The 21,037-nt window shown below is 42.3% G+C and overlaps 1 protein-coding gene across 1 annotated transcript in view; it reads left to right on the top strand.

Annotated features, from left to right (window-relative positions):
- DRC1 (dynein regulatory complex subunit 1) overlaps nt 1-21,037 on the top strand; it is a 2,270,880-nt gene that overhangs the window by 107,567 nt on the left and 2,142,276 nt on the right. The window contains exon 3 of the mRNA XM_044062852.1: nt 6,264-6,376. Coding sequence (XP_043918787.1) covers nt 6,264-6,376 — 113 coding nt within the window. The remainder of the gene's footprint in view (nt 1-6,263; nt 6,377-21,037) is intronic.

Here is a 21,037-nt window from a genome sequence, read left to right as displayed (position 1 = left end):
CAGTCATCTGCGAACTTTGTCAGCCACAACCCTCCCATGTTTGCTTTCACATCTGAGAAGTAAATGCCGAACAAGAGGGGTCCCAGGACAGAGCCCTGTGGGACACCACTTGTGACTGGCTTTGAGTCTGACATGGCTACCGCAATTTTGACTTTATGGGTTCTGTTCTTTAGCCAGTTTGCAACCCATCTTGTGACATATGGATTTACATTTAAGCTGTTTAGCTTGTCTATGATTCCTGAGTTGGGGTATTGTGTCGAAGGCTTTAGCCAAGTCCAGGTAGGCTGTATGGACTGCTTTGCCCTCATCAATGGCTCTAGTGACTGTTTCGAAAAAGTCAACCAGGTTCAAAAGGCAGGATCTGCCCTTTACAAAGCCGAACTGGGTGGGATCAAGTGTCTGTAGGTCTCCAATGTCGTTGTTTATGAGTTCCATAATGATTCTTTCCATAGCTTTGCAGACGAGGCTGGTTAAGCTTATGGGGCAGTAGTTCCCAGGGTCTGTAGCGGAGCCTCCTTTGTGGAGTGGGACCACTGTTGCTGTACGCCAGTGTTCAGGTACATATCCTGTAGTAAGGCTAAGATTAAATAGCATTTTTATATGCGGGTTTAGCTCCTCTTGAAGTTCACACATCACGCAGCCGGGGATACCATCAGGTCCCATTGATGCTGTGTTTTTTGCTTTGCTGAGGGCGGCTCTCACCTGGACATCTGAGATGACAGGGAGGTTACATTCAGCTGGGATAAGTATTTCTTCTTTTAGGGGTGAGGGAGGGGAGAAATTTGCACTGAACCTGTCTGCCAGAATGTTGGCAATATCTGTGGGTTCGGTAAATTTTTTGTTGTTGTGTACTAACTCTGAGCATATCTGAGGGTTTCCGCCTTGGTTTCTAACATAACTGAAGAATGCCTTGTGGTTATCTTTAGTGTCCTTGGCGATTTTTCTCTCAAAGTTGGCCTTGGATGTTTTTATGAGAGAACGTAGCTTTCTACTAGTGCTGATCAGAGATGCCTTCCCTTTATGGGATTTTGCTCTGTCTTGCATTAGCTTCCTTCTTTTGTTATACAGTTTGTTTATGGCTGGGGTCCACCAGACAGGACGCTTTCCATTGGTGGAGAGGGTCTTGGATTTATTTGGGATTGTACGATCCATGCATTCTTGGAGATGTCCGTAGAAAGCATTTGTGTAGGATTCAGCATTGTGGGATGTGGTTTCTATTGGCCCAGTGGGCTTAAATGATACCATCTCAGTCTTAAGAAGCGTAAAGTCGGCTTTTGAGAAGTTTTTCACCATAGTCTTTTGTGCTGGGGGTGGAGGTGGAATATGTATATCCAGGGTGATTAGTTTGTGGTCAGATCTCACTAGTGAGGGGAATACTTCCGGTGTGGAGCATTTTGTCCCCATGTTTGTGATGATCAGGTCTAGTATGTTATCCCCCCCCTTGTGGGAGAGGTGACTAGCTGTTCCATTGCATTTGAGTTTATGAATTCCAGGAACATTTGGGCTTGGGTGTTAGGGCTAGAATAGTGTACCCAGTCTATGTTAGGGTAGTTGAAGTCTCCCAATATGATGGTATTTGGTGAGACATGGCTGAATGGGGTTCTTGAGATTGGGAGGGTGGTCTGTAACATGCAACCAGTTGTATAGCAGTTTTGCCTACGGTTAGTTGCACCTGGATGGTCTCCGATGCTTCATGAGTTGCCACTAATCTGGAGGTGTGGGTATCCTTGATGACTATGGACACTCCCCCTCCCTTTGTGGTTCGGCCCGGGTTTTTGGGGCCGAAAAGCATGATACGAGGTAAAGCCTGGTAGCGCTGGGGTGCTCTCAGCAGCCTTGAACCAGGTTTCAGTTACTGCGCAGACATCGATGTTCTCCATACTGAGGAGTGCTTCGAGAGCCTGCATCTTGAGATTTAGACTTCTGGCGTTGAGCAGCATTACCCTTAATATTTTTCCATTTTTGTTTTCTAAGGAGGTGGGTTCGTGTTTTGAGCCTTGCCTAAAAAAGGCACTATGGGGGTGGCAAGAGCCTTAGCCAATATTCGGAAGCCCAGTAGTGACAGGTGCAAACCGTCCCTTGCGAAGCAGTGTGGCTTGTCCAGCATGTTATCCCAAGCAGACAGACATTGGATCCCCCTAGAATGACACCAGTAATTGAGCCAATTATTACAGCTGATCATCTTGTCTTTGTATTGTGGCATCATTCTTGGTGAGGGCAAGATGCTGCTCAGGGTCAGGGTCATACCAGCCTGGGCTACATAATCAGAGAGCTCCTCTATGTCTCTTTTCATGTAGTCTAGGGAGGTATGTCTCAGGTCATTCATGCCAGCATGGACAATGACGGAGTCATATTTGTATGTGCTTTTGAGTGACCTGAGTGCGTGTGTTATATGGCGGATCCTAGCCCCCGATAGGCAGCTTACCGTTACCCTCTCCTTGTTCAGCCTGGTAAGTGGAACGTCAGTGTGTCTGACTATAGTCTCACCTATCACTAGTGTATCAGGCATAGTGTTTGGCCTTAAGGGCTGTGATTTATTGACACACCGATTTATTGAAGTATGTGTTGCATGTGTTATGTTTTGAGGTGGTGGATTTTTGGGTGTCTGCTTTGGGAGCCTCTGTTGTTTTGGTAAGTTTTTTATTAGAGCCTCCGAGTATGTCTTTGTGTTATTATGTGTTTGATTTGCAGTTGGGGTAGGTCTATGTGTGACTGGGTTTGTTGTGTGTGTGGTTACCTTCTCCTCCTGCCTGGTCTTGCATAAGGAGCAATCTCTGACCCAGCTTTAATGGAAATGCATATTCGCAAGTCAAATGGCACACAGGCTACTCACTGAAAGGACCTTAACCTGGTATGTGACATCAACAGAACTTGCTGGGGAAACAGATTTTGTCCCGCCGAGATTGCCTCATCTTTGGAACAAGCTTCCTATTCATGTTAAACAAAGCCCTTCATTGGCCCCTTTTTAAGTATAATTTGGACGATTGGATAGGTGACTGGAAATTCACCCTGGGGGTTCCACCAGTGTCTCTGTTGGACAGGGTGCTAATTTTAGTGTCTGCTTGAACGAGACACCCTTGGGAACATGGTTTGAACTTGGCTAGGCTTGTAAGGTTCGTGGGGCCATTAACCTAGTAGCCTCCTTTGATCCTCTGTTGGTGTACTACAAGGGTCAGCACTCAGACCATTACTTTTCGTCATCTTGACCAACAAACTCCAGTCTGGTAGCAAACATGTGAACGTAGCCCAATACGCAGACGACTCCTCTCTCATATGCTCCACACACTCTTCCAGAACTCTTGCAAACTACCCAGGAAGCCTTCCTCAACATTGAAAAATTCCTCTTAGACTCCCAACTTATCCTTAACCCTAGCAAAACTAAACTCATGCTATTCACTGACAAAAAAACTCACAATCTCCATCCAACATTCATCATCTGCTCCACTAATAATACTATAGTAGAACCTGTGGAACACACCAAACTCCTCTGTGTTACATTCTACAATAACCTTAGATTTGATAAACACCTAGCTGCAGCTATCAAAAAGGTACATCAAGCTAGGCACACTATATTAAGTCAAGCCTTTCCTTAACGATACCACCAGAAAATCCATAGCCAATGCGCATTTACTTTCCTCCTTTCTGTATTCCTTTCCTATATTCACTAATCTTAAAAATAAATGACTTAAACTGGAATCTCACTACAGCAAAATAGGAAAATTTGCCACTTACCTTCCTTACAGGTCACACCACACTGCACCTCATTTTGCCAAATAAAATGGCTTGAACTACCTAATCTGCTAACATTCAACCGATTAATTTTCACTCCCTGTGTTCTTCACCATCCTAGCAACTGCCCTGCTCTAAAGGACCTTTATTAACCCCTACTGTAGCAAAAGATCCCTAAGAACAACCAACAAATTCCTCCTAGAAGTAGCCAAATCCAGCAACTACTGCGGATACTCTCCAGTATCAAGTAAAATATCTAAAATCTGGAATTCCATACCCCAAACAATTATTGACATCACCAACACTTTAAAATACTACTAAAAGAGCACTTCACCAACAACTGGCTGTGCTCCTGTACTAGTCCTAGATAATCTGTCCCTCATCTCCTCTGTCCCCGTTTTACTCCATCTCACTTATTAGACCTTATGTATTCCAGTCGTTCACTGGACTGCACAGCAGTAACTCTCAACTATCTATTCATCTCCTCCCCACCCCCTACATTTTAACCCACTCTACTTTCCCAGTCTTGCCCCTCTTTTTTATCCTGTTAATTGCACTCTTCATTAGTGTTATTATTCAGTCTATTTACTACACTTGTTCAGTAGTACTACTCTAAAGATCGAACGCTGTTTTATCGACCACAAAAGAATGAAAATAAAAAAGAGCGAACAGCTAGAACAGCAATTTTTTTCCCCAGGGAAAAAATTTGCTGTTCCCAAAAAAAAAAAAAAAAAACCCCACACTAAACGCTATTTTAAGTTGGGAGCTTCGCCCCCCCCACACCCCCCTACTTAAATATACCAACTCCGAGATCGCACTACAGTGCCGAAAACGGCAAAGTGACAGAAGCGGCCAAGTGACTTCTTTCCCAGGGAAAGAATTCACTTAAAAGCTGCTTCATCATTTTACATTTTTGACATTTACAGTTTGAAGATGCATTCAACATAATGCGTCTTCATTCTTCTGACAGGAACCCTATTTTCTCAGTACATGACTCATCTAGACTATCAGTCACCTCCTATTTTTATGCCATTTTATTTTTTTCAGTTGTTTTCATGTCTTTTTAATAGTATTTAGTACCTAAGATTTCTGCCAGTAGTATTTGTACTGCATAATATCACCTCAGCCATGCTTTCCTAATTTTTATACTATGTTCTACTCATGCCAAAATTGTTTCATAATGTATATTGCTAAATTTCCAAAATATATACTATGTATTACTATTGAAAATTATTATTTTTTTTTGTAACGAGACTTTTCTCCTTGGGGCTCTGCTGAAAATGGGGCATTGTTTGGCCCATTCGGACTTTTCCGATAAACAAATGTAAAAAAAAAAAAAATACCAGAGCACTAGATTTAGCCGGTATCTGTTCAGACACTGGAAAGACCTGCCCGCCTAATCCCCTCCAGTTTGTCAGCTCAGAGGTTCCTGACCAGGAAAATCCCGGGTCTGAAACACCTGTCATATACAGATAGGCTAAAAGCCCTGTCCCTCTACTCAGTCTCATACAGACTGCTCAGAGGTCACCTGTGTTGACATACAAAGGCCATCTCAGACCCAGCCTTGATGGAGTTGCTCTATATCTGTATGTCAAACTCCACTTGTGCAACCCGCACTCAAGGCCTCAACCTGGTCTGTGACATTAATAGAACTTGTTGGCGGATAGATTTGTGTCCCAAAGACTCCCCATCTGTGGAATAGACTCCCTCTCCTTGTCAAGCAGAATACCTCTCTAGCCCTCCTTAAGAGGACCCTGGATGACTGGACTGGAAACAGAAAATACACCCATGGGATCCCACCTATGTCCCTGCTGAACAGGGGGAACAGGTGCTGACTTTGTGGAAACATGGGCAAAATTTTTGGCTAGGCTTATAAGTCCAGGCCAATAGCCTAGTATCATCCGATGAGCCTATGAACAGAGGGGCAAAAACACCAGAGACCTAGGTTTTAGCTTCAGGGTTTCTTCAGGCTAGAGATTTATATCATGGTTCATGTCATAACTGATTAAATAGATGCTTGCATGTCAGTATCGCTTGATCTGGAAATTCCCTAGATATCAACTGCTCAAGGGATAGGAGAGGATTTCAAGCTAACAAGAACTGTTATTTCCTTGAAGAAAATGTGCCAGAGTGAACAATGCATCCATTTACTCAAGCTGTACTGTTAAATTGTTAAAGCTGGCTCAAGCTGGGTAAATATGTTTTTTTTTTCTTACTTATTTCTTGACCGGGTAAGCACACTTGATAAATTATCCCTTTTCTGGTGCAACCTGGAGCCCTATCTGGTTAAATGACTTGCTCAGAATCACACATTAGGCAAGTGAAGGTGGAAGGAATCAAAGAAATTCGCTAACAGCTCAGAGATTTAGTCCCCTGCAGTAACTGCCAGACCAAATTGGTACAGTCGGTAGTATGTGCTGGGCTAGTCTGTAATGCTTTTATTTGTGTTATGTTTCATTGGATATGGTCTGGAGATGTCACACACTAGAAGACAAAGAGTAGTAGTGATTCCTGTATTCATTTTGCCTTTCTAGAGACTAACAAAACTTCAGAGGGATGGAACTCAGTTGGTTACTAACATCCAGGTAGCTGAAGATGCAAGAGAAGCACAGAGGCGAATAGAAGAAGAAGAAGCTCGTAGGTTAAGGTATGGACTTGCCATACTACTTCTATATGCTTCTCTTAGAGACAGAAATATACCTTGGTGTTGCATATTTGAACTCTTCAGAGAAGAAATGTTTGTATGGAGTTATTTGATGGTGCAAATTTTCTTTCTAGTCGGACATTGCTTATGTAGTGTACAATGATGGAGGTACCAGCAGTATAAGGACCATTTGTAGATACATTTTTAGAGCATTGAATTATTAGCAGAGCCAAAACTAGTTGCATAAAGTTTATGTGGATTTATGAATGGTTGTAGGCAATGCCTTCCTGTCACCATAAAATGCTTATGCCTGATGTTTTTGTTTTCCATAAGTGTTGAAAGAAATTAATATTTAAGGGTGATACTGAATATTCTAATTAGCTCTATCATTATAACAAGGATTTAGCTTGCAGTACAAGCTGTGTGCATTATTTTGGACACTGTAAACTTCAAGGTATTCTCATTTTTTTTAATTTTTTTTGTAACTCATTTTCTATGCTAAGAACTAGGTTTCAGGTTTTTGAAGTCTGACCTCTGCTACAGTGTATTAATTTTCCTACAGAACAGTACATTTGACTTGAATCACACCCTGAACTGCAGTAAAGCCTGCCCAGAATATCTGTACATCCTAGCCTAAGAAATTAGGCACCCCTTGCTGCTCATTAAAACGTCTACCTAAACTGACCCCTGTATCCCAACACTAGTCCAACTCTAAGCAGGTATAATCCCCCCAGCCCCCAAAATCATTTCTGTCTAAACCATGGACAGCACTTCCCCACAAATTCTGCAGCCAGCCTAAATGAGGTAGGTATCTTGAGACAATGAAAAGATGTCATGCTTTCTGCCAATCATCTATTACTCAAACAGCATAACATAGTGTGTGAGAGATGTGCATTTATAATAGCACTGGAGGCTAACATCTCAACACTCGGACATCAGGATTGTCAGCAGTGCACCACACTTCACCATGATTGTCATACTGCATGTAATCCTTCATATATTGAAGTTCTAAATTTTAACTTGCCTAAACCTCAAAGACCTAGAAAAGGCAGTACAGTCACAAAGCACCATAAGCAACACTGCTTGCCTGTTAGACCTACTACCTCACACAGCAAAAGGAGCCCCACACCCAGAGTCATGGATGCCAAACCCGTAAGGCAGGCGTCCACTAAATCAAACATTCTAGTTATAGGTGACTCCATTGTAAGACATCCAGATGTATCCACCAGGCTGAGTAACGAAATAGTGACAGCTGTCTAACCTGTTTCTGGGCCAGGATCCATCACAACACACACTCAGTCAAGTCCATGAGCAACAAGTACCAATATGAATCTGTCATAGTACATGTGGGTGTCTGTGACTTAAGACGTACCTACTTGGACTGTATAAAGAGAGACAGGAATATATGTCCCGGGCAGGTGTGAGCAGCATTCTACTTTCTCCAAAGACGATGCCACAAAATGAGCAGAAGGTAATTGACCTCAATAATTTGGCTAGTTTTTGGTGTCATTTGAAAAAAGGTCTAATATTTGTCAGCTTGGGAGGGCATGATCAACTGACCATGGTGCTTCACTGGAGTGGCCTGCATCTGTACCCAGTAGGCTTTCAAATATTGACAAAGACACTACTAACCCTCATTGTACCCTTTTTTCTCAATACCAGCCAGATGTACCTGCCAGTATAATTAAAGAAGCAAAAGAAATATGAAGGTGTTGGGCACCTAAACAAGACACTCAACCCCATAGAAGTCCTTCTCACCCTGGAGGAAGTAACTCTGTCTGTGAAGTCACCGAGACATGGCTTAAACATCAGAGAGTACTCTGGCTGTGCGGGGCTATAATGTCTTCCACACTTTTAAACCAGCCGCTGTATAAGATGAAAAAAAAGTGGAGATGTTTCAGCTGATGCCAAGGCTGGTTAAGTAACATGATGCACTGGAGCTTCTTCATGTCCAAATCACTATCAGAAAGTTCTCTTACTATATATTAGCCAGCTGTAGAACTCTCTCTATGACTCAGGAAAGCCACAGTGTCTAACTACAAGAGGAAATCTCTCAATATTAGACCCCAATAAAATTGTCATAGGTGATTTAAACTATCCAGCTATAGACTGTGAAACCTATACCATCACTAGACAAGTACATAGATTCCTGGACTTTGACTAGTTGTTTCAGGGCATTTTTATTGACAGACTACCCTCTAGGGACAAAAACATCTTAGACTTTGTCCTTGTTAATATGGAAGCATCTTGTACCATCCCTTGCATATCTTTGTCATGTGTTAGATTTGACCTTAAAGCCATATCCTTTGAAATAAAATTGAATCCAGGGACCCCTTCCGCCACTTGTAACATTAAAATGTCTCCAAGACAAATAGCCTACCCCTATGTGGTAATATTGGCAAGCTTCAGATCCCCAACATACCCATTTAACACTGTTGAATATGTGGAAACTACACCACTAAACTGTACTAGCATGTAAACAGTTACATAGATGCAGCTGTACCCAGGTGAAACAAGACAAGGGCATGCTACAAAAACTAACCTTCCCGGTGGAACTTTTAATATCAACACATTTAACAATAAAATAAAATTATTGGCTAAAAATAAAAAGAACAATACACAGAGTGATCCCTCCTTATTAAATTAAACTAGCAACTTGGGTCATTATTAAACCTACCAAAGCAAAATTCAAGGCAAAAATAGCCATCCAAGTAAAGGAGAATCACAAGCCTTTTTTGCCTATATTCATAATCTGAGGTGCACAATGCAACAGTGCTCTGAGCTGATTGTAAACAATTTTACCTACACTGAAGCTGAATATGTAGCTAAAATACTGGCCAATAAATTTAGCTCAAATTTTACCCCCCCCCTTTTTCTGTCACATGAAATATCTGAAATCAACTCCCCACCAGCAATCACACAAGACCAAATTTTGGAAGCACTATCAAAAGCTAAAAATACTGCTTTATTGGGTTCTGACAGTATCCCAGGATGTATCTTGAGTAGCATGAAGTGCAGTTTAACCACACCCCTAACAACACTGTTCAACTTTCTCCATACAGGTTTGGTTACTATTGAGTGTAGAATAGTAATAGTTATTTCCCTGAGGACCTTCAACAGACGCAAGCAATTATGGATCCAGATTGAAGTCTGACCAGCTTCTTATGCAAAGTCATGAAAAAGTTGTTATGGAATTAACCAGTAAATATATAAGAAATCTTCAGACATTGGACCCATGTCAGTTTGGATTTGTCAAAGACAGGTCACGCTTACTTAAACTGGTGGACTTTTTTGAAAGTGTCACTAAAGCAATGGATGAAGTTAAAACAGTACACACTACCTATCTCAACCTGGCCAAGGCGTTTGAACAGTCTGCCACTCAGGCATAGAAGAAGAGCTTTAATAATCTAGGAATAATGAACCCCTTTGTCACCCACTGGATTGCTAGCTAGTTCACAGATAGGATGTAGGAGATCAAAACAGAGGAAGTTACCTCCACAAAAAGACCAGTCACCAGTGGAGCCCCCCAGTTTTCAATGCTGGGACCACTTTTGTTCGGTATCTACTTAGACGTAAAAGCCAATACTAAATGACTCTGATTAACTAAGTTTGCAGATAATTGCAAGCTAGGCGCTGCAGTTGAATCCCCAGAAGACTCGGCCATTCTGCAGGAAAGTTTATCCCAAACAAATAACTGGTGCTAGACTTCTGGACTAAAGGTAAATGCCAGAAAAATATATGCTCATGTCCTTTGGAAAATCGACTGTCCTGTGCAACTTCCACATTGAAAACACACCCCTGAGAGTTGACCAAGTACTTCAGAATTTGGGAAGTTATGTGGACAGTGACCTAATATTTGACCAGCATGTGTCCTCTGTGATAAAGTTGTTCTATATTGCATAGCTCATAAACAAGGGGATTGTTTCTAGGTCCTGTGATGTCAGTATCCTCCTTTACTGAGCCCTCATTAGGCCAGTCATTGAGTATAATGCCCCTTTTTGCATGCATCTGTCTATACGGGTCTATATTATATCCTTGAACGCTTAAAATAGCGAACGCTGATTGATCAAACTTATTTTCGCGAAACTGCAAAATATCAAAGCAGCAGAAACTCAATTTTTTTCGTAGGGAAAGAATTCGGTTGTCCGTTTCTGTTGCTTCGGTATTTTCAGTGTTATGGTGGAAAGTTACTGGTCGGATTCAGGTAAGTGTGCGATTGTGTGGATGTGAGTGTTAGGGTGATTTAGGTGAGTTAGGTTTAGGGCTCGGGTTAGGTGTGTGTGCGATTGAGTGAACATGAGGGTTAGGGCGGATTTAAGTGAGTTAGGGTTAGGGAGTGGGTGAGGTGAGTGTGCGATAGTGACGGACCTTAGGGTTAGGGTTAGGGTTTGGGTTAAGGTAAGTGGGTAGTTAGTGGTGTGTGCATAGTTTAGTGTAGGGTTAGGTATCAGATTTTAGGTGTATGTGTGTGAATTTCTGTTTATTTGGTGTGCTTGTGTTGTGTGTATGTGTTTTGGATCAGCGATTTTTTCCCCTGGGAAAAAATTCGCTGATCTGACAGTTCGAGATTGTAAGCTTTCGCTTAAATTAGGTAGATCAATCACCGTTTGCTTTTTTAAGCGTTTGATGATATAATATAGACCCGTCTATATGCATTCAACAACTAGAATGCCTGCAGAGATACTTTACAAAAAGGATACATGGTCTAAAGAATATGTCCTACATGCACCACCTCAAAGCCCTGTTTCTGTATTTGGCCTCTTCAGACTGCTAAGAGGCGACCTTTTGTGTAGCACACAAGGCATCCTCCAACACATTACTGACGGACTTACTTTACATTTGCAAGTCAAATGGTATCAGAAATGCTCTGTACAAGGGCCTACACCACTTCTGCAACACTAACAGAATGGTTTGGAGTGGCAAGTATATCTCGCAGAGGATATTACTGCTTTGGAACAGATGCCCCATCCATTTAAAACAAGGAGAACATGGATCAGTGTATGGGAAATAGGAAATTTACCCCAGAAATCCCCCTTTTCTACTAATGGCCAGAGGAGGCTCCTGAATGTTTTATCCTAAGACATGGGTCCTCTCTAAATGTCTGTGTTTTAATCTAGTAGTCATCACTAGAGTAATGTATAAATATAGATCTTGGGAAAGGTTTGGTGAATCTAAACAACCAGTGAGATAGATTAATTTTAAGCACCAATTGAGATTATTTTCTAGGCTTAAAATGGCCTGCAAGCATAGTACTAATCTGTGAACCCTTGAATTCACATTTCTAATATTGACCGACTCTTCTTGACACTGGCTTGCTTTTGTCATTTAGGATTATTTTTTGCTAGCTTCATACCTTTCTGTTGATAACATTGGGAAAGCATTTGAACGTACTCTAAATGTATAGTTGTTTACCTTTACTTGCTGATGTTATCTGAAAGGTGTACTCTTCTCACACTGCGATTTTGACATTTGTTTAATTTGTTTGGTTATATACAACTTTTGTGTTATGCAGTCTTGTACCACATGTTGTACAGCTGTTGCAGTTCATTATTTTAAACTACATTTTCACTTCTGTGGTTCTTGGTCTTGCCTAAAAATCAGATAGATTTTAGTTACTTGACCCACTCTCTTTTAATTAAATGCATACATTTATCATTTTTAGTTAAAGCCCATTTATAGATTCATAGATGAGTAGTAAGCTAATTGCCCTTGCGGGCCATTTTAATAGTCGTCAATTTCCTTTTTGTGCTTGAATTAACCTATCTCATTTGGTTAGAGATTGGCTTTACCCTTCCCATGGTCGATAATTATATGCCGCGGTGGTGGTGCTGCGGTATCGTTGTCGCCTCACAGTTAGACTCTGTCCGGTTCGATTCTCAGCTAGAGCATCTTCTGCATGGAGACTTGCGTGAATGGACGTACCTTCGTTGAAGGTTGTGCATCAGGCCTGGCAAGCCGGTACATAAAAATCAACTGCCAATCATTAGCGGACCGGAGTTCCGCTGTGGTGACCCCTAACCAGGAAAAGCCGAAAGACACAAACAAATGGTCGATAATTATATATTGCGTCTAATGACGTACTTCTAGACAGGGGTCCAGGGAAGTAAATACTGTGGGAAGAAATAGCCAGGAAATGTTATGGCTAGGCTTGTATAGGCCCTAGGGCCGATAGCCTAGTACCAACCTATGAGAATAACTAGGATCATACCATAGATTATTTGAAGGGACCCATGCATAGGTTTAAGCATTTAAGAGCTGCCTCTGTCCATTAGTAGTACATGAAGCAGTCCTGGGGTAAATTTTGTGTTTCTCATCCATCGGTTGCACTTGTATATCGCCAGGGTAGAACCTTGTTTAACGTGGATGAGGTATCCTCTACAAGATATACCTGTCCCTCCAAACTGTTCTGTTGATGTTGCAGAAGAAGTTTACATCCCTAGACCAATTATTTCTGGTGCAATTTGATTCGCTGATGTGCAGTAAATCCATCAAGTCAGAGGATGCCTTGTATGCCAGACAGAGGTCACTTCTTAGCAGTCTGTAAGATACCAAATATAGTGACAATGTTAGAAGTCAGTCCATGTAGGACACATTTTTAGGCCATATATTCTTTTAGTAAGGTATCCCTGTGGGTGTTTTGCATGTGTTGTGTCAGTTTGAAGGTTTGCATTTGCATATAATGCATTACTTAAAGTTCGAAAAATAAGGTGATGTTCTTCATCTCACATTGCTGCAGTCCTTACACTTGGGTAGTCCGCTGTCCTCGGTCGGCCCGAATATCAAAGTATAAGGCTGACGTCGGTCAGGGCGCATTTGACTGACGTCAGGACGTCAGGGTACAAATGCGCATGACCAACGTCATATCCTCAGTCTTTTTTGCCACATGGTCCGATGCAGAAGCAGTGTTGCAAGTGCCGGTTGGCGTTCTGAGATTTTTCGATTTAGAAGTTTCAGACCGAGTTCAAAGTTGGCTAAGTACCCCGTTGGGGAATATTTTACTTTTTTCTTGCCTCAGTCATTTACCGGATGTCAGAAAAAGTTAATAATTGCATTTCTTGTGGGAAACAGATACCGCATAAAGATTATCATACTTTGTGTATTCCTTGCTTAGGGCCTGAGCACGACGTTGTTGGCTGTTGCTCTTGTGCTAGATTTAATAAACGCACTATAAAGAGAAGGTTGGATTGTGCGAGGTTAGTCTTTGGGAAGCGGTGTAACTATAAAATGCCGCCGGATGCTCCGACGCCCACTTCTTCGAAGAAGCGCAAGGACAAGGCAGTTAAGCCTAGGTTAGAAGAACCGCCTGTACCAGACGCCGGTTCTTTAGAGGTGTCGGTGGAGCCGGTGGCTCCACCGGAGGTTTCTTTGTGTTCCCAGGGGGAGACCTTGTTATTACAAGATGTGGCCTCTCAGGAGACTAGTCAGGCTGAGGGGGCTTCTCATGTTACTATACTCCCCTCCCTTCCTAAGGTGGCTAGGCCCTCTCCTTCTGTTTCAAAGGCTTCCCAGGGCAGGCCAGGTTTAGCTTCAGTTAGTGTTACCCCTAGCTCTTCCGGTACTGTGCCCAAGAAGCATATGCTTAAAATGGCAGAAGATTTGATTACTTTGATCAGGGGTTCTATGCCCCCTCCTGATAAGAGGCCCAGGGTGGAGCCCGAGCTGGGGGGTTTTGAGCAGGCTTCAGATGTTTCGGAGTCTTCGGCTGAAGACTTGCAGGAGTACTCTCCTTATTCTGATTCTGATGTGGATGATTCTACTCCTTCTGCTACTCCTCCTGAGGATTTTTCTTTTTCGGAAACTCTTCATTCCATGAGGGAGCATTTTAAGTGGGAAGGTCAGGACTTCTCTGATTCCAGAAAAAGGCTTAGGGAATTTCTGTTGTTACCCCAGCATAGGCCTTTGGCTATACCTCCTGTTTTGGATGTAGTGGAAGATGTCTTTATGGAAGCTTCTCTTAATCCTGATTCTTTGCCTCCTGCTCCTGTTAAGCCGGATAGGTATTACAGGGTGCCTGAAGCTCATACGTATCTTTTTAAGAGTCCTAGGGCAGACCCAGAAACTGTTAGCCATGGGCCTAAAGGTGTTAAGGCTTCTGTTGTTAAGAATCCGGTTCCTGCAGACAAGGAGGCTAGGGCCTTGGATAGATGGGGCAAGAAAGTCTATACTTCTTCCACTCTTGCTATGAGGGCTCTGAATTGCCAGTTTCACATGTTGAAATACCAAAATTATCTCCTTTCACAATTGAAATCTAAGGTTGATGCTCTGGCAGTAGGTATTGATTGTAAGGAGTTGCAAGATTTAGTGCATGTTTCTGAACAGGTGGGTAAGCATTCTTTGCAATGTGGTTTTGATGCTGTACAGGCCTCGTCTAGGGTGGCTGCCACTGGGTCAGTTCTTCGCAGGCACGCCTGGCTGAAGGATCAGAATTTGTCTGAACATGTTAAAACAAGGATTTTAGATGCTCCTTTACAATCTGACGTGTTGTTTGGTCCTCCTGTTGAGACAGTTTTAAAGAAAATGGAAGACAAGGCTAAGTCTATGCAGACTGTTAAAGATTTTTTGCAGGGGTCAGTCCTTTCGTAAGCAGACCCAATGACCTTCCTTTTCAGCTGCCAGAGCCTGCTCGTCTGGCAGCACCTTTGGTGGGAAGGTTGGCACTTTTCAAAGAAAATTGGAGTTTAATTACCCAGGACAGATGGGTATTGGATATCATACACCACGGCTACAGGTTTTATTTCCATACCTTGCCTCCTTTCAAAGGCATGCCAGACGTTCCTCCTCAACAAAGACTAGAGGCTCACAAACAGGTTTCTCTGTTGCTCCGACTAGGGGCCATACAGCCGGTCCCTCTGCCAGAAGTGGGCCTAGGATTTTATTCTCGCCTGTTCCTAGTACCAAAGAAGGGGAACACGTGGAGACCAATTTTGGATTTATCTATCCTCAACACTTATCTGGACATTCCCAAGTTCAAAATGTTGACGTTGCAGCAGCTTTTACCTCTGCTGGGCAAGGATCATTGGATGGTAACTTTGGATCTCAAGGAGGCTTACCTTCATGTTCCTATCAGACTAAGTTGCAGAAAGTATCTGCGTTTTCGAGCTGGGACTTCTCACTATCAGTTCTCTGCATTGCCCTTTGGCTTATCTACTGCGCCCAGAGTGTTCACGAAAGTTCTGGCTCCAGTGATAGCTTTCTTCAGACTAAAAGGAATACAGATCTATCCTTATTTGGACGACTGCCTAATTCTGGCTCAAGGAAGAGAAGAGCTTCTTCATCATTTGGAATATGTGATAGCAGTGCTAAGATGCCTAGGGTATCTGTGAACGAAATAAAGTCCAGTCTAGTACCCTCTCAAGACATGTGCTTTCTGGGTGTGAGACTGAATACAGCATCCCAGATGGCCTTTTTAACCCCGGACAAACAAAAGAGTCTATCCCTTTACTTCCATCAACTATCTCATCAGTCCAGGCTGACTGCAAGGACAGTCCTTCAAGCCTTTGGGTTCATGGCATCTTGTATTCTGGTACTTCCCAATGCCAAACTGCATATGAGGAAGCTACAATGGTATCTCAAAAATGTATGGACACATCACTGCCAGGATCTGGACACTGTCATTCAAATAATACCTTGCATTCAAAAGGAATTTTTGTGGTGGGCTCAGGAATGTCACCTAAACAAGGGACTCTCTGTGACCCGGCCAGAGGCGAGTCAGATTTTAACAACAGATGCCTCAGACAAAGCTTGGGGAGCTCATCTAAATGGAAAGTGGATACAAAACAAGTGGCCTGTCAGACTACAACATCTACATATCAACATGAAGGAGATGTTAGCAGTCCAGTTTGCATTAATTGCTTTCAAGGAGTTACTTCTTCCAGGGCAGGTGTTGATTCTAACAGACAACACTACTGTCATGTGGTACATCAACAAGCAAGGGGGAACACATTCTTATCCTCTATGCAGGCAAGCAATGATTTTGTGGGAGACTGCTCTCAGTTTACAGCTCAATCTTCAGGCAAGGTTTCTGCCAGGAGCACAGAACTCCTTAGCAGATGTGTTGAGCAGACGAATTATGGATCCCCACGAGTGGAAATTGGATCCTCATGTATTTCAGAAATTGACAGTGTCATGGGGAACTCCAGACATAGATCTGTTCGCTTCTCCACTAAACCATCAGCTGCCAAGGTTTTGCACAAAAAGGTTTCATCCCACAGCTTGGAGAGTGGATGCTCTTTCTTTCAATTGGAGCAATCTTCATGTGTATGCCTTTCCACCTCTGCCTCTCCTCCTAAAGGTACTTCTAAAGGTCAGACAGGACAAGCCAAGGATGATTTTAATAGCTCCGGATTGGCCTCGACAACACTGGTACCCATTACTGAGGAGTCTGGTACGAAAGCCTCCATGGCCTTTGCCTTCGATTCCACACCTGTTGTTGCAGGAGGACAGCCATTTGCTAAATGTCAAGCTTCACTCTCTGCACCTAACAGCCTGGCATATTCTGTTTTGAACCATAGTGGGCCTCCACTTCCTCAGCAAGTTTTAAATGTTATTTTGGAAGCTAGGAGGCCTAGTACAAGGTAAGTGTACGCAGACAAATGGAAGACATTTTTGTTTTGGAGTGCAGCAAAAGATTTTGATGTTTCTGAGCCTAATTTGTGTGTGGCTCTTCAATATCTTACTGAGTTGCTAGACAAAGGTTTGTCTTTCTCTTCTATTAAAGTTCATGCTGCAGCAATTTCAGCTCACTATGATTGCAACCCACCATTGTTTTCTCATCCTTTGTTCAAGCAATTTCTTAGAGGGGCAAAGAATATAAGACCCCCACGAAGAGCTCCTACTCCTGCTTGGGATCTCAATTTTGTGTTGGAGAAACTCACTCTACAACCTTTTGAGCCTGCAGCTACTGCTGAGTTGAAATATTTATCATGGAAGACTGCTTTTTGTTGGCCATTACCTCTGCAAGAAGGGTTTCTGAATTACAGGCCCTTATGGCGGTTGAGCCTTTCTTGATTTTCCATAAGGATAGGGTATCATTACGTACTAATCCTTCCTTTATGCCTAAGGTGGTTTCTAGTGTGGCTTTAAACCAAACTATTCATTTGCCTACTTTTTATGCAAATCCCCAAAATAAAGGGGAAAAGATTTTGCACACTTTAGATGTCCACAGGCAGTTGCGTTATTATTTGGACAGAACTAAAGGTTTCAGGCAGTCTCAGCAGTTGTTTGTTTCTTTTGCTTTGAGTTCTCAGGGCAAGCCTGTATCAAAACAAACTATTTCTAAGTGGATTGGGTTTTGCATTGCTTTCTGTTATTCCCATCATGGCAAGGAGATTCCAGCTGGGATTAGGCCTCATTCCACTAGGGCTACTGCCACTTCAACAGCTTTTGAGGGGAGTGGCAACCAAGGATATTTTGGAGGCAGCTACTTGGAGTTCTGTGCATACTTTCTCTAAGCATTATCACCTGCCACTTTACTCTAAGTCCAGGGCTGGTTTTGCCACTGCTGTTTTGCAGGGCATTTTGGCAGCTCCTGCTTCCTTGTAGTTAGCCATCCTCCCTTACCTCTGCTTTGGGATTCTACCCAAGTGTAAGGACTGCAGCAATGTGAGATGAAGAACATAGTACAGTTTTGTACCTACCATAAATGTAGATGTTCGAAGATCCACATTGCTGCAGTCCAATTTACCCTCCCTCCTTCCCCTCTGTAGTTAGAGGTGGTTGTGTGGGTTGGGTTGTACATTTTGTGTATATGGTATATATTGTACATATAGTTAGTGCGAGGGTGGTTGGTTGGTTGTTTGCTGTCTTTTGGTTTTGACCTTTATTTTTAGGGTCTTCTGACATCTGGGGCAAGAAAAGACTGAGGATATGACGTTGGTCATGCGCATTTGTACCCTGACGTCCTGACGTCAGTCAAATGCGCCCTGACCGACGTCAGCCTTATACTTTGATATTCGGGCCGACCGAGGACAGCGGACTACCCAAGTGTAAGGACTGCAGCAATGTGGATCTTCGGACATCTACATTTATGGTAGGTACAAAACTGTACTTTATGTTATACACATTTAGATAATGAATGTGCAGAGATCAGTACCTGCTATAAGTATAACATCAAATACTGGTGTAGTAGTCTAGCACTGTTGGACAGGATATTTTTGTGTGCACTTTGCTGTTCAGCAGTCACAAAGCAGTAACTTAAAATATTTAAGTTCTTCTTTCACTATTTACAGCAGGATTTTTAATTTCTTGCAGTAATTTTGTGTGTAAATTGTTGGATGTATCCAGTTTCTTACAACTAGTGGATGCGGTGGGCAGCTGAAGCTGCACCTTTATGCTAATCAGTTCCACCTATTATTCGTTATGAGGGTTAATTCTTCCACTCTGCATACTTGTTTTGCAAATCATGACTATGGTTGAGCAGTTTATTGCAGATAATTTCTTTTTTTTCCAACTTTTATTTTATTGTATTTGTGAAAAACTGAAAGGCTGCTAGCCCATCTAGATAGAATTTTGTACATAATTCTGTCATTGTAAATATTAATAAAATCTACAGGCTGTCTCACAAATGTAAAGAAAACTTTGTTAAATGTTGAACTTCAAAAATATAACCACAGTGTATTCTGCTGGAAGAAAGCTGATAAAGTAAAGCATTTTATGACTGATCTCAAAGCTCAGAGACAGAATGTCTGAACTAAGGAATGCCTTCTATTGTTTTGAGACCAGTGTTAATTTCTAGATTTTACATGTATAATGTCTTTTATTGCTGTGATTTCCAGGCCAGGTGCAATATCAAAGAACTGTTAAAACTCTGAGTTTCTTTTAGCCTGGGAAATTAAATCAGAAGTGTCCAGAATGATGTAATCTAAAATGAGTCAGCAGCGATGTATTATCAATATAAGACTTTCTCAGAGAGAGAGAGAAGTAGAACATTTTGGATTTTGTCTGTAGAACATCCACTCACCAGCGCTTGCTTGCTCTGTGTGTAAGTAGGATCTTAGACTTTAGTATTTCTGTTAGAAATAGAAAGTAGTCAGATTAGACTAGATGATTTCTGTATTTATGTCCGACTATTCTACAGTATTATTTTAAGCATCTTCCTGTGATGTCTGAACTCTTGACTAGCACTCTGTTGAATTGAGGAGATTTGTCTTGTCTTTTTATTATTTATTATTAAATATTTTTAAACCTCTCAACTGTGGCTGTTTTGTGTAAAGATAATTTAAGCTCTAGAGTACATTGCATGTATATAGTGGTACTGTACAAAGTCACTCCAATAAGGCTTAAAAGTTAAGGTCACACTTACTAACTGGATCATAATATTGCACAGTAAAATTAGACCCCTTTGGGAAGGGCCTTATTGGTACCTGATAAATACGGGTTCTGGTGGCAGTGGATTACTACCTTATTGCCTGGACATAAGGGGCACAGTGAACCTGTGCCAGCCTTCCCCACGAGTGTGTGTGTGATTGTATATAAGTCATATCTCAAAGTGTGTGTGTTTTGTGTGTCAGCTACTTAGGCAGAGAGATGAAGCACTGGTTGGATAGAGGTAGTGCTGGGAGGACTTTATTGGAACCCTGCCTAAGGACTCCCCTCTATAGCTGTACCAGTGGGGAGTCTTATTGGGGATCTGGCGAGAAAGGGAGAAACCACCCCCAGACTGACTTGTGATCTCTGTGTGCCTTTAAGGGAACTTGTACTTTACTGTGTGTGTATTTGTTATCCTTCCCAATGTGCATGCCCCTCACTGGTGCTAGTGGTAGGGATTGAGGCTCCTTGATTACTGGGCTAGTGCACGGGAGTCACATATTAATTGGATATCCACACCACTATATTAATTGTTTGGCACATACTAATTGGCTTGTAGTAGTGTGGATGGTGAATTCCTGTAGGTTGTGTACAGTGATCACTGAAGGTGTTTTTATACTCTAAATCAGCCATGCAGTGAATATTCAGAGTTCAGATCACAATTGTTTTATTTCTTTTGTTAGCTTAGTTAGTTAGGGAGAGCAGGCAAGTATGTCAGCAGAGGAGTATGGCAAGCTGACAAGGAGCCAGTTGGCTGAGATGTGCCAGGCTAAGGGATTGATGCATGGAAACCTGACTAAGGCAGACATAATTGCAGCTTTGGTCACAGCTGCATCAGAAAACAGCAATCAGGAGGAGGATTAGACTGGCCATGGAGATGTACAGCACTCAGAGAATGGACAGCTCATCCTTTCTGCAGAGGACTTAAAATCCATTTGGAGCTAAGGAGACTTGAGTTGGAGGCCAGGAGTTTGGAAACAGAAGGAACAGAGAGACTGAGACATCTACAGGCTGAGGAGAATGAGAAACTGTTACGCCTGGAAGCTGAGGAGAAGGAGAGGCAGAGGCAACACAAAAAGGAGATATGCTGACTCTTCGCCATAGTCATGGAGGTCATGGGGAAGGGAGTAACCGGACCCCAGAAGCACATAAGGTAAGTAAATTTCTTCTGCAGTTTACATTGGGGGATAATTTTGATAGTTTCATTCATATGTTTGAGAGGGTAAGTAAACAGAATGATGTTGACCAAAGGCTCTGGATATGGTTCCTGACCCCCCTTACTCCATGGGAAAGCTGTAACTGTGCTGTCCAAATTATCTGATCGCAAATGCTTTGATTATACTGCTGTTAAGAATTGTT

Source organism: Protopterus annectens, chromosome 2.part1 (genome assembly GCF_019279795.1).
Source record: "Protopterus annectens isolate FY-2018-M chromosome 2.part1, PAN1.0, whole genome shotgun sequence".
Taxonomy (NCBI): Eukaryota; Metazoa; Chordata; order Ceratodontiformes; family Protopteridae; genus Protopterus; species Protopterus annectens.
Note: the sequence above shows the minus strand (reverse complement) of the source record. Positions and strands in the feature narration are given on the sequence as shown.